General features: G+C 34.0%; 2 protein-coding genes across 2 annotated transcripts; both read left to right on the plus strand.

Moving 5' to 3' along the window:
* Nucleotides 1–1,621: 1,621 nt before the first annotated feature.
* Nucleotides 1,622–3,917, plus strand: LOC132062628 (probable carboxylesterase 9). Its single transcript, XM_059455161.1, has 2 exons — nt 1,622–2,252; nt 2,905–3,917. Exons 1-2 carry the CDS (start codon nt 2,000–2,002, stop codon nt 3,612–3,614), a joined length of 963 nt encoding a protein of 320 aa, XP_059311144.1. The 5' UTR covers nt 1,622–1,999; the 3' UTR covers nt 3,615–3,917.
* Nucleotides 3,918–7,791: 3,874 nt separating this feature from the next.
* On the plus strand, nt 7,792–11,326 carry LOC132062629 (LOB domain-containing protein 31-like). Its single transcript, XM_059455162.1, has 2 exons — nt 7,792–8,247; nt 10,965–11,326. Exons 1-2 carry the CDS (start codon nt 7,969–7,971, stop codon nt 11,205–11,207), a joined length of 522 nt encoding a protein of 173 aa, XP_059311145.1. The 5' UTR covers nt 7,792–7,968; the 3' UTR covers nt 11,208–11,326.
* The last annotated feature ends 1,522 nt before the right edge of the window (nt 11,327–12,848 follow it).

Below are 12,848 nucleotides of genomic sequence, written 5' to 3' on the forward strand. Positions count from 1 at the left end.
TGTGACAAAGAAAAATAGAAATGAAAAAAGTGAACATTTCCTCATTTTTATTCTGAAGCTGGGTTGAACTTACTTTGAAGGTTATGACTCTAATAGTTCCTTGGAAGAACAATACAGTGATTTGCTTAACTCCTGTTAAATAATGTATTGTTTTCACCATGGCACTACAAATTCAAAATTGGTAACTGATCCCCTAATTTTGCTTTGGAGTCGATGTTTTCAGAAACAAGGTGCGATTTAAATTCTAGAAATGTAGTTTAATAAATCAATATTTATAACACAATTTCTTAATTTTTCAAACATCTTTCATACACGAAATTAAAGTTTACTACAAATAAAAAAAGACATCTTTCAGAGACAATAGTAAAGTTTACTACAAGTAGAAAGTAACACCATTGAAGTATCTCTTCTAATAATAATTAAAAAAAAGGGAACAAATAGTTGGCCGTATTCACCGTTTACTTTTCCTAAATGATATTCATAGATTATATACCGATTATACACTGTTATGCACATATTATACCTGAATTGTACACATATTAAACAAATGTCGGCTATTTTTAGTTTAAGGTTCCATTGATAATGTTAATGGTTATAATTTAAGAATTTAATACCAAGGATTTTAGTTTAAGGTGCCATTTACAATGTTAACGGGCATGAAACTTTGATGGGCTTGGTCTAAATTGCAATTGACAAATTTCCCTTCAAATGGGATGGTCTTTAATTTTTGTCCCTCAAAATCAAACTTATGCCTAACGGGGAACAACTTGTGAGATATTATGATGCGAAATTATAAACGTATGCCCCGCGAAAAGTTGTTTGCATTGAGGTGCAAAAATTAAAGACCATCACAAAATAGAGACAAAAGTGCAAATTACCCCAAACTTACTCGGCTTAAAAATTTTATGGGCTTAACTTTCATAGTCGATAAGGCCATTTATCCGGAATTAATCTAAGAGCCCACTGGACTTACGCAGCAGAAGCCCAAGGATGACCCTTGATTTTGTAAACTTGGTATAAAGTTGGAAAAAATTACCATATTTAGAAAAGTTTCAAGTGAAATATGAAAATTCCCATAAACAGTTTCCAATGGTAGGAGGAAAATCTTCAAGTATATCAGTTGTCAAGCATTAGAGATTCTATTGCTAATTTCATGCTGTTTTGTATAAGGGAATGACTCTACCAACATCTCTCAAGTTGTATTAGAGAATTGATGTGTGTGTGTGTTTCTTTTAATTAATTTCTTTGATGATAGTGAGTGAAGTGTCTCAATCTTTTAGTGGAATGTCATAATCAGTTGCCGCCTTTTGACGACTCATTATTACTAACTTTAGGTATTATAATTAATTAAAATCTGTTGAGTATGATCAGTTAGGTGGCATTGAACTCATTGTAGTTTTCTCTAATTAATACACCTGCATCTATAAGCTCGTTCTCACTCAGAATTCGACAACTATTCTGGCTGAAGTAATGCTAATGTGTATTCGTTAAATAAGAAATAATATTAATTGCACTAAATTTTTGTCACATGATGGTAAATTTCTAATTTCTAATTTAAAGGTGTTCTCTTTCTCGCAGGTCGAAATTCAAACATGCCGTGTGGAACATGCATTTGCCACTACTCTTCCTAGAAAGAAGATTTTCCAATGAAGTCAATTTTCGACATATATGTTCATAATAAAAGGATAACCCAAAAAAAAAAAAAAAAAATCTCTACCGAATCACTAGGAACATCCAAAAGAATTGGTCAATGTAAAACTAAGATGCATGTATTCACAACCAAAATCCATTTTTCGTGTTACAAGCACAAAATTGTCCGAACTTTAGGGCCGGACATATATTTGTCACAACGCCGTTATGACATAGCAAAAATATACAACTTTCCATAGTTGAAATTACCTTGTTAATATTCTTGGTTACATACAAACAACTCACAATTCATAACTCTTCCCTTTACCTAAATATTCCCAATTAAGCTTTTGATCTTAATTTCATAAGCATGTCAAAATTTGATCCTTACGACCATCTCAGTGTGGTGCTCAACAAAGATGGAAGTTTAACTCGTCTCCTTGCTTTTCCTACAACCCAAGCTACTGGTGATCAAGAACATCTCCCTGGCCAAGCTGTTGTTAGCAAAGATATATCTTTAAATGCAGACAAGAAAACTTGGATCAGACTTTATCGTCCAAGTAAATTGCCCTCCAATGACAAATCTATCGCAAAACTTCCCATCATAGTTTACTTCCATGCAGGTTAGAGGCAGATTCACGATTTTTAATTTAATGGGGTTCAATTTTTAGATTCTTAATTACCACTGAATCAATTACATTTTTGAAATTATGGGTTCATAATCTATTACTCCTTCTGTCCCAATTTATATGACTTAGTTCGAATTTTGAGAGTCAAACAAGAAAATCTTTGACCACGATTTATTCGTATGCCCTTTAAATATTTTAATTTGTTAATTATTGTCACTTATAGTACTTTTTATATAGTTTCTAAACATGTAAATTGTTTTTCAAAAAAATTAAAGATTGTATGTCTGAATTCAAGGTAAAAAAAAAAAAAATTGACATTAGAAATTACTATGTCATACAAATTGGGATGGCGGGAGTATGCACTAAAAACTTAGTGATTTTTCATATATATTTTTATGTTCTAGTGTCGAACGCAGTGCTTGTATTCTTCATCCGCTACTGATGCAGATGATACTGGATTCAAGTTACATTAGTACATTTACTTTAGCTTTAGGTCTAATGTTCTCTGGAGCTTTTCAGTCATGTAAAATATTTATATGCCAGTAAAAAATATAAAAAACTTCTAGTATACGTGCTGTTTATTTGATTTTATTATAATATTTAATTGAGATGAGTTTAAATGAAGTGATATTATATTTCCGTGCAGGAGGATGGATTCATTTCAGCATAGCAAATACCATGATCCATGAAGGTTGCAACCATCTTTCTAGTGAAGTTCCTGCCATAGTTGTCGCCGTGGAATATCGTCTTGCACCGGAAAACAAGCTTCCTGCACAGTACTATGACGCGATCGATGCCATTCTTTGGATCAAGAACCAAGCACTGGATAGTGTTAATGGTGAAAAATGGCTAAGGGAATATGGAGATTTCTCTAGGTGTTACCTCTATGGAGTGAGTTGTGGTGGGAACATTGCTTTCAATTCAGCACTTAAACTTCTGGATCGACAAATAGAGCCGTTACGTATCAATGGGATCATAATGAACCAACCCCTTTTTGGTGGAAAAACGAGGACAAAATCTGAAATGAGGCTAGCCACAGATACATTTTTTCCCTTGCCAGTAATCGATGTGTTATGGGATTTGGCATTGCCACAAGGGACTGATAGGGATCATAGGTTTTGTAATCCAATGGTGGATGGGCCATATAGGGATAAGCTCAAGAACCTTGGGAGGTGTTTGGTGATTGGATTTGGTGGGGACCCTTTGGTTGATAGGCAACAAGATTTTGTGCAAATGTTAGTGAAGGAAGGGATTATGGTGGAAGCTAGGTTTGATGATGTTGGATTCCATGGAATTGACGTGGTTGATAGTCGAAGAGCTGCTGCTATTACTAATTTTATTAAGGAGTTCATTTGATGATCTTTTAATTTGGTGTACGTGGGCATATGTGCACTAAGCTCATGATATGTGCGGGGTCTAAAAAAATCCGACCACATTAGCCTATTGTATGGTGCTTTCTTTGATAAGTAGTATATGTAGTAATGTTAAATTAGGAAGTGATATTACTAGCAGTTACACGATTGATCTTGATCTTATTTATTTCTGCTTCTCTGTTGAATAATTCTAGGAGGTTTTTGACTTTATATTCATCTTTAATTTGAACTTATTTAATTTGTGCAAATGCATTCTTTTGAAGTTTGAGAGAATTTTTGTTCATTGATTTATTATGTAATGATTTTCCGATGACAGCAAGGATACAAATACTCATTGGTAACGTTCAATCCTACTTCTCAAATGAAACGTAGTATGGTCGTAGCAATAATAAACCCAACAAAAGGTTGGGGTCGATCCCATGAGGAGTATGTGTGAGTTAAGATGTCAAAAGTGTGAGAATTTAGAATTTCCTAAAGTATTCTTCAAATAAGAGAGTTGTTTTGAGCAATTACTTCTAAAATTAGACTATTATATTAATCTAGGTCTTTTATCAAACACTTAGAATGCACAATATTTTGTTTGTTTTCAAATATTGAGAAGGACCGGGGTTGTGACCTCAATATGACATAGTTAGTTCATACACATTAGTATCTTGCTTAACTTCTTTAAATTAGCGATTATGATCCAATTTAATTACTACCCATTAGAATTTTCCAACTTTAGCAAGTTTTTTTCCAAACCCAAAGGACTATATTAAAATCCAATTGCATATGACCCAAGTAGAAATCTCCCTATTCCTAGTTTGATTTCATTAATCAAACTTCATTAATTCCTTAATAAGCTCAATTTCTTGCTACTTGTTCAACACCCAAATCAATTTCTACCTTTCCAAGTAAGAAATAGACATACAAGGGCTAATTTAGTGTTTGCAAACACCAAATTAACAAAAAGCTTAAAGACAAGTAGATAATCACAATTCAAGTGCTAATAAGCAAGATAATTAACTATCCATTCACATTAATGTCATAAGAGTCACAACCCCAGCTATGGAGTTTAGCTACTCATAATAGAAATAGACAATATACAAGATAGAAACAAAATAAAGACATAATTAAAGAGTAATTAAGTAAGAAAAAGCAAACTCTATGTTGAAATCCTTCAAAAACCTTCCAAAAGTAGCTATGGAAGCTTTACTAAGTTCAAAGGTGTAAAGATGATATAAGAAAATGCCCTAAAAATATATTTAAAGTCATCCACAATTGTGGCAAAAATGCCTTCTCGCCCAACTACGTGGGTGGCTGCGTGGGTATGTAATTCATGTAGGCAAATCCAGAACTTCATTTTTCTTCTCCTCAGCTGCGTGGGTGGCCACGTGGGCGAGGCCAGCTACGTGGGTGAGCCATGTGGTCCACACAGATTTTCCCTTTCGCTTCTTTAGCCATTTTTCCTTCAAATTTTGGTCTTCCTATCCAATTTTCTCAAGCATTTGAAGCTATTCCAATCCTTATGCTTCTCCAAGGCTCTCAAAAACTAAAAATGCATCGTTCAAACCATTATTAGTCCATTAATCACACAAATGGGGCATGAATTTAGCATTAAAAAGTAGCATAAGTTAGGCAAAAATGCCAACTTATCACTCATCAATCAAAACTCAGGTCTTGATTCTCACAGAAATATTATTCTTTTTTTTTTTTTTTGAAAAAATAAAAAGTTTTTGATTCATAGACCATACAGGTTACCATTTTCATGTAATTACTTTTTTTTTTATTATGTACTCCCTTTGTCCCAATTTATGTGGTAGGATTTCAAGAGTCAAACTTTTTAATTTTGACCGTGCATTCAGAGCTGGAATCATTAATTTTTTTGAAATAAAATTTACATATTTTGATACTGTGTAAAAAGTACTACAAAAAAATTAAGTCACAATAGTTGACAATTAAAAATATGTATAAGGCATATGAAAAAAGCGGTCAAAGAAAAATTGTTTGACTCTAGAAATATGAAAGGTGCCACATAAATTGTGACGAAGAGAATAGTAAACTACTCTAAACGTTCCCATAATACAAGAATAATTTAAAACTTGCATCATCTTAGGGAGTTAATGTGTTTGGTTTTGATTTTTGAGATTAAAAAGGGTCTGTAAATAAGTAAACTAAAATTAAGGAAAAGGGATAATAACATTTTTAGTTCCTCAATTATTAATAAATTCATTTTGATCCTTATAACATTTGATTAAATATATTTAATCTTAATCTATTCAGATGTGTTTTAGTCCTTGATGTTGGACTAGTCAATCAGGATCCGGCTCCCCTCTGGTAGGGGATCCCTCCAGTTGGTCCATTACCCCCTTAAAATAATGACATGCGTCCTTTTTATAATCTAATGGTTCAGATTTGTTTGGTTAATTGAAAGAATTTAACCATGGTAAACATTTCACATTTCACATTTCACATTTCACAATTTAAGTACTCCTACTACAAGCGTATAACATGTGATCAACAATCCCACAAGTAATCGACAAAAGTCTCACTTCATGCACTGTTACTTGCATGAAATTGATGGACTGAAGGGAAAAACACTCCTAGTTTTCTTTTCATTCCTTTCTGTCGTATTTTTTCTTGTCAACTAACTGTAGTAATAGGGGTGAAGACTGAATGTGATTGTGATTGAAATGACTAGAGAAAAATTGAGGTGTTGGGCCGAAGGATTGAGTAAGAGACAATTGGATGGGATGTCTGTACTCTGCGAGTTGATTGAATAAGATTTTTGTGAATATTTTTTTCTTAATTTGTGTTCAATATAATGATATAGTATACATAATGGTACTACCAAAAGTCGTGATGAGGTGACACCGGGCACGTACCTCTCTATCATCAATCAAAGATCTTGAGTTTGAGTTCTATAAATAAAATTATTTTTGACAAAAAGCTTATATTTTGTTTTTCAAAATGAGATTTCAAGCGCGAGTCCGAATTAATGGGGTCTCAAAGCAGGTATCAGACACGTATCTCTCTATCATCAACCAAAGGTCTTGAGTTTGAGTCCTATATAGAAATAAAATCTTCTTTGCTAGAAAGTACATTTTATTTTTCAAAATGAAATTTCAAGCGCAAATCCAAATTAATGGGGTCTCAAAGTAGATAACGGACACCAGATGAGAAACAAACAATTAAAAGAGCTAGTCTTTAAAAAAATTGAAAGGAAACAATCTTTTTTAGATGGAAATAGTGTCAAAAAACCGGGACAGAAATAATACTAGCAAACTACCGGAAAGAGGAAAATTTCATTAAACCACAAGAATGACCATAACTATTGGAATTCAAACTAACATATGTACTACTGTCTGATTTGTGATTTAATTATCCTACTTAGAACATTTAAAAAAAGAAAAACATATGTACTACTGTCTGATTTGTGATTTAATTATCCTACTTAGAACATTTAAAAAAAGAACTTTTCCTCTCATGTATCCACTCAAACACATACTATATGTTTGCTTCACGCAAGCTGCAGCTTCTCTCCTCTTAGTTTATGCTTCTCTCTTTTGCCTTGACTTAAAAGTTTACACAAATATGCATTCCACCACCCAAAAGGCGCCCTTACCCTCTATTCAGAACCTTCTGTCTCTTTAAATGCATAAAATATACTCCCACAAGGGTTAAGTTGCTAACGTCATCTTGTCAATACACAAGATTTTTTATCATACTTGTATGTTGTATCTAATTAATGTATCCGCCAACTTCGAGTGTACTTTAAATTAAAGTAGTCTAATGCTCATAGAACACCTTGTTAATAGTACAATTTAACCTTTATGCATTTTCAGTATAAGTAATACATTCTATATCAATTGTCAATATAAGTAATATTTACATCATCAGATCACCTTTACCTGCAGTAACAGGTTACTTGTCTTATTTTCTAGATGACAAAACACTTATTTTACGAAATCTTACTTGTAGACATTTTTTGGTGATCTGAAAATGTACAAAAATTCTTGTACCAACGATGAGATAACTTATACTCTTTTGAAAAATCATATGGTTGGAAGTAAGATAGCTGTCTATCAAGTGACCCACCACCAAAAGCTTCAACATTTTCTCATCTAAAAAACTAATTAAAGCTGAACTGAACTACTTGTAGTAACAAACAGCAACAAGCAGTATTCCTACCTACCTACCTTGTATAATTAAATAAATACCTCTATCTCTCTTTCCAAATCTTTAACTCTCCTTCTCCCTGTTCCTCTTCATCATTCCCCATACCCCACAAAATTAGAACACTCTTCTGCAGAAACTGAAGAACACAATTACTTCATATACTTTAAAGAGAAATAATTATGAGCAGTGGTGGTGGGCCTTGTGGTGCATGCAAGTTTCTTAGAAGGAAGTGTGTGAGGGATTGCATTTTTGCACCTTATTTTGACTCAGAACAAGGCATGTCTCACTTTGCTGCTGTGCATAAGGTGTTTGGAGCTAGCAATGCCTCCAAACTATTGCTCACAATTCCACCAAACAAGCGCCTTGAAACTGTTATTACTCTCTGTTATGAGGCTCTTGCTAGAGTTAGAGACCCTGTCTATGGCTGTGTTGGCCACATCTTTTCCCTTCAGCAACAGGTAATTTTTTTTTTTCTGGATTAAGTTATATACACACATTGATCAGTGTAGTTTAATTTATTACTAGCAGTTGCGTTAGTTTTCGTTTTTATCAGGTTAGTACTAATTACTACATATCATATATTTTGTTAAAAACTCGAGACATTTGAAATGCTCATGATGATGTGTGTTGCATGCGGACTTCAAAATTTAAGAAGCATGAAAGTGAATATAGAGTGTTCCCTGTAGTAAAGTTTGTTAGGATTTTTTCGAGAAGATGCACTCAGAAGATTGAAAATATGTTCCGTAACTTTTATTAATCATAGGACTTTAAATAGCTGCGTCAACAAAGTAGTAGACTTTTTCTATAACTAAATTGTTAAGACTCTTACTATAACTAAAAAGTGAATAATCTAGTAAATCAAATGTTAAACGTCTCTTACAACCAAGTTAGTAATTATTCCAGAAAAAAAAAGTAACAGTTACAAATGCAACTTCCAAGAAATTTTCCATTTGAATAGACCTGTTTTTCATTAAACTCAAAAGTCTTTTCCTTTGGTCGTCAAAAGATGGTCTTTGACAAGAAACTCATTGATTGTTCAAATATAAAGTTAAGTTTCCAGATCAAATATGGTACTAATACTAGTTAATGTTTGTTGGCTCTGTTTGTATGAGCTGATTATGATTAGTACGAAGACCTGCTCTTTAATTTGACGCTAACATTTTCTGAAATGATACCAAAATATAGCAGCAGATTGAGGGGTTCGCTGAACTTAATATTTCCAATGTATAGTAGTTTTCCCTCAAATTCAACTATATATGTAACAGTCACTGACTCAAAAATTGATGCAAAACTAAAGAAACAATTTTTTGTGAAAATTGGACTAATGTAATAGTTGATTGATGTGCATTTTTATAGTGTTTTCTTGCTTGCCGGGACTAGCAAGTAACCTTAATCAACTTTAGCAGCTCGAGCAATATACAATAAACCAATAATTTGACTTAGCTTGTTTCTTATTGACTTCTTGTCTTTCATGGAAGTCTACAAAATATTGTTAAAAGTATTGAGCGCAATAAAAAAAGAATTTTTCCTTATTCAATCGGATTAAAAAGAAACTCTGGGATTACTGAATCAGAGACAAGTCTTAATTTGGCATATTTCAATTCAGATGCTAATAGGTATATATATGTTATTAACCAAAAAAAAAAAAAGGTATATACATCTTTGTCTTATTATAGTATTACACTAAGATGAAATAATGAAAAGACAACTAATTTTAACCAAAAAAAAAAAAAGACAACTAGTTATGTTAGGTATAGCTCAGGATTTTTCTTTGAAGATTACAGTGTCCTTTATGTCGAATAAAATAGTACACTGTTTGGAGTGTCCTATAAACGAGAAGGCAAGTAGGATAGCAATATACTACTTGCAACTTGCAAGTGATTCTATCCAGCTTGGGAATATAAAAGAATGTTGACTTCCTAAGAACGAAATTAGACTTTTCTGACAGATAGCTTCTATGCAATTCCACGAAGTGTCTTCATCTTATCATTTAGCACATGATTGAGTCTTTAATATATGGAATATACCCATACTTTACATTGAACTAATTAATCATGTCACCATACTTTACATTGGATGGTTGTTTCCCGTGGTTCATTGATGTACAGTATGGTATGGTACAATATGATATAGTATGGTGTTGTATTGTATTATACTGTATTAATGAACACAATATTTGATAAGTTGTATCATTTGTTGTGGTTTAATAACATTTGTATTGTTTGGTTTATTTTGGATGATCTTGTATAATAACTTGTAAGTTTACTAAAATACCCTTAACTCTTAATTAGAAATTAGTTTATATATATTAATAAAACTCAGGTAAAGAATAAAATAGGAACTTTAAAAAATAAGTAGGTAGTGAGTGGGGGTGGTGGAGGGGTGGGTGGTGTGAGGTGGGTGGTTGTGGGATGAGGGTGGGGTAGTGGGTGGTAGGGTGGGGTGAGTGGTTGTGGGGGTGGTGGTGAGGAGTAGTGGGTGGTGAAGGGGTGGGCGGTGTGAAGTGGGTGGTTGTGGGATGAGGATGGGGCTAGTGGGTGGTAGGGTGGGGGTGAGTGGTTGTGGGGTTGAGTGGTGGTGAAGGGTGGTGGGTGGTGTGAGGTGAGATGAGGGTGGGGTGGGGGTGAGTGGCGTGGGTAAGGTGGGGGTGAGTGGCGTGGGTAGGGTGGGGTGAGTGGTAGGGTGGGGGTGGGGTGGATGGTGGGGGGTGGGGTGGGGGTGAGTGGTAGGGTGAGGGTGGGGTGGGGGATGGTGAAGGGTGGGGTATAATGGGGAAATAAAATACGTAAGGAAAAAGCTAAAATGCGTGGTTACAAAAATTGGGACTTTTCATGGTTATATAACCATGGGATAAACCACGGGTTTACAACACCATATCACATAATTTTAAGAACAATAGAAACAAACATGGTTTCATACAAAACCATACATTAATGAATCACGGGAAACCACCATCCAAACAGGGGTTAAGGTATTGTATTTATGAACTAGCTGTATTCCTGTTAAAAAACAAATATTTAGTGGTTATCCATTGATGAACATAGCGCCTTCTAACTAAAAAGGTACAATCACAAGCAATCTTCTTTAAACTCGAATAATTTATTCATATACAAATCATAACTATTGTGAACCATAAGACAATTATCTAATTGTTGGGTTTAATATGTGCGTGTAGGCTGTGACATTGCAAGCAGAGTTAGCTTACGTTCAAGCCCGTATTTCCACCCTGCAGCACAGCCTCCCAATGCCACCAACACCATCGCTGGCAGAAGTAGGAGCATGTTGTTCTAACATATCATCATCGGTGTGTACTATGGATCCTTTGATCGATGTAACAGGCTTATGTGATGTGTTGGATCAACAACTGGATAATTGTGACCTCCATACAGTTGCTGTAGACTTTGTCTCCAGGCATTAATCTAGACTTAGGTTCTGGTCTTCAATCGCCAATGCATCACAATGATACTTGACTTAGTTTTAACTCTATGAAGATTGTCATGTAACTCTCTTTTGTTTTATATGTAATTGAGTCCTTTCCTTCTCTGTTTTACTCTAATCAATGCTAATTGTGCTTGTTTGATTCTTGTTAGGCGTTAAATTAATGTAGATCGATGTCAACTTGTTTTTTCCTTAGCTTTTAGTCTCTTGCTTAAGAAATTGGGCTTTTCTTTATAAGCAAGAACTTGCTAACAACTTTCTTCTTGCTCACTGCTCTGGCATAGCTTAACTTCTATAACCCAGCAGATGGTCTCTTTTGGTTCATTTTTTTGCGCGGATTGCCCTTCTTTTGGGGTGGTCTTTAAATTTCTTTTCAAATTTGTAGTCTTTAAATTTCTTTTTCGTATTTGTGGTTAACTTTAAATTTGTGTTTGTTACGACCGAAAAGGTGGGCAAATACGTGAAGTTAAGGTTCGAACCCCGTCAAGCGTAAAATAAAAAAATAATTTAAAGCGGGGTGGGAGTGTATCTTAGGATCCGGCATCGTCTTTAAGGAAAAGCTAAAGTTATCTTGGATCAGGCATAACTAAAAGTACTCGCCCCATAAGCGAATTTTCTAAGACATGTTTAGTTATGTTATGGGGCGAATTTTAGTTAAGGCATGACAAAATTATGCCCCATAAGGCAATAACTTTTCCAAGGCATAAACTTTGCCTTATAAAGCAAAGTTTAAGTTATCGTAAGGAAAGTTCCGCCATGGGCATACTTTTAGTTATTGTGTCTTTAGGGGCATACTTTTTAGTTAAGGCATAACTAAAGTTTACCTTGAAAAAAAAAAAAAAATAAATAAAATATATATATATATATATATATATATATATATATATATATATATATATATATATAACCCCCTCTAGGCAGACTTTTAGTTAAACATAACTAAAAGTCTTAAACTTTGCCTTATAAAAAACTTTTAGTTGTACCTTAAGGAAAACTTACGCCTTATGGGGCATACTTTTAGTTTTATGAGGCACACTACTAAAAGTTTAGGCATTACTTGAAAAGTTAAAAAAAAAAAAATATATATATATATATATATATATATATATATATCTTCAAGAAATCTATGGGAGGGGGCATAGCGAAATTTAAACTACTTTGCAAATTTTTTTAAAATTTTTGGTGAATGTTGGGGGTTCGAACCCATTGGGTTTTAATGCCAGAAAGAAATTTAAAGACCACAAATATAAGGGGTAAAATTTAAATACCACCCCAAAAGAAGGGCAATTGTGCGAATTGCCCCTTTTGGTTGTCTATTGGGCTGTTTGACCCTATGGCTCCTTTTGGGCTACCCCTGGCCCAATATTATCTATTGTCATTTGTGTTTGGGCTTCCTTTGCTTGATCCAGTGTTGTATCCGGGTGATGTAAGAATGTGTCTTGGAGGTGGGTAGCCTTGAAAATGTGTCTTGGAGGTGGGTAGTCTTGAACTTTTGACCTCGTTTGTCTCGTAGGCAAAACTTCAATCTTCACAACTTTTGACTTTTGACCTTGAGGATTTGCCCACGGAGCGGGAATCAAAAATTGAAAACCACAAATTTTCAAGGTCATTGGATGTAATT

This window comes from Lycium ferocissimum, chromosome 7 (assembly GCF_029784015.1).
Source record: "Lycium ferocissimum isolate CSIRO_LF1 chromosome 7, AGI_CSIRO_Lferr_CH_V1, whole genome shotgun sequence".
Lineage (NCBI taxonomy): Eukaryota > Viridiplantae > Streptophyta > Magnoliopsida > Solanales > Solanaceae > Lycium > Lycium ferocissimum.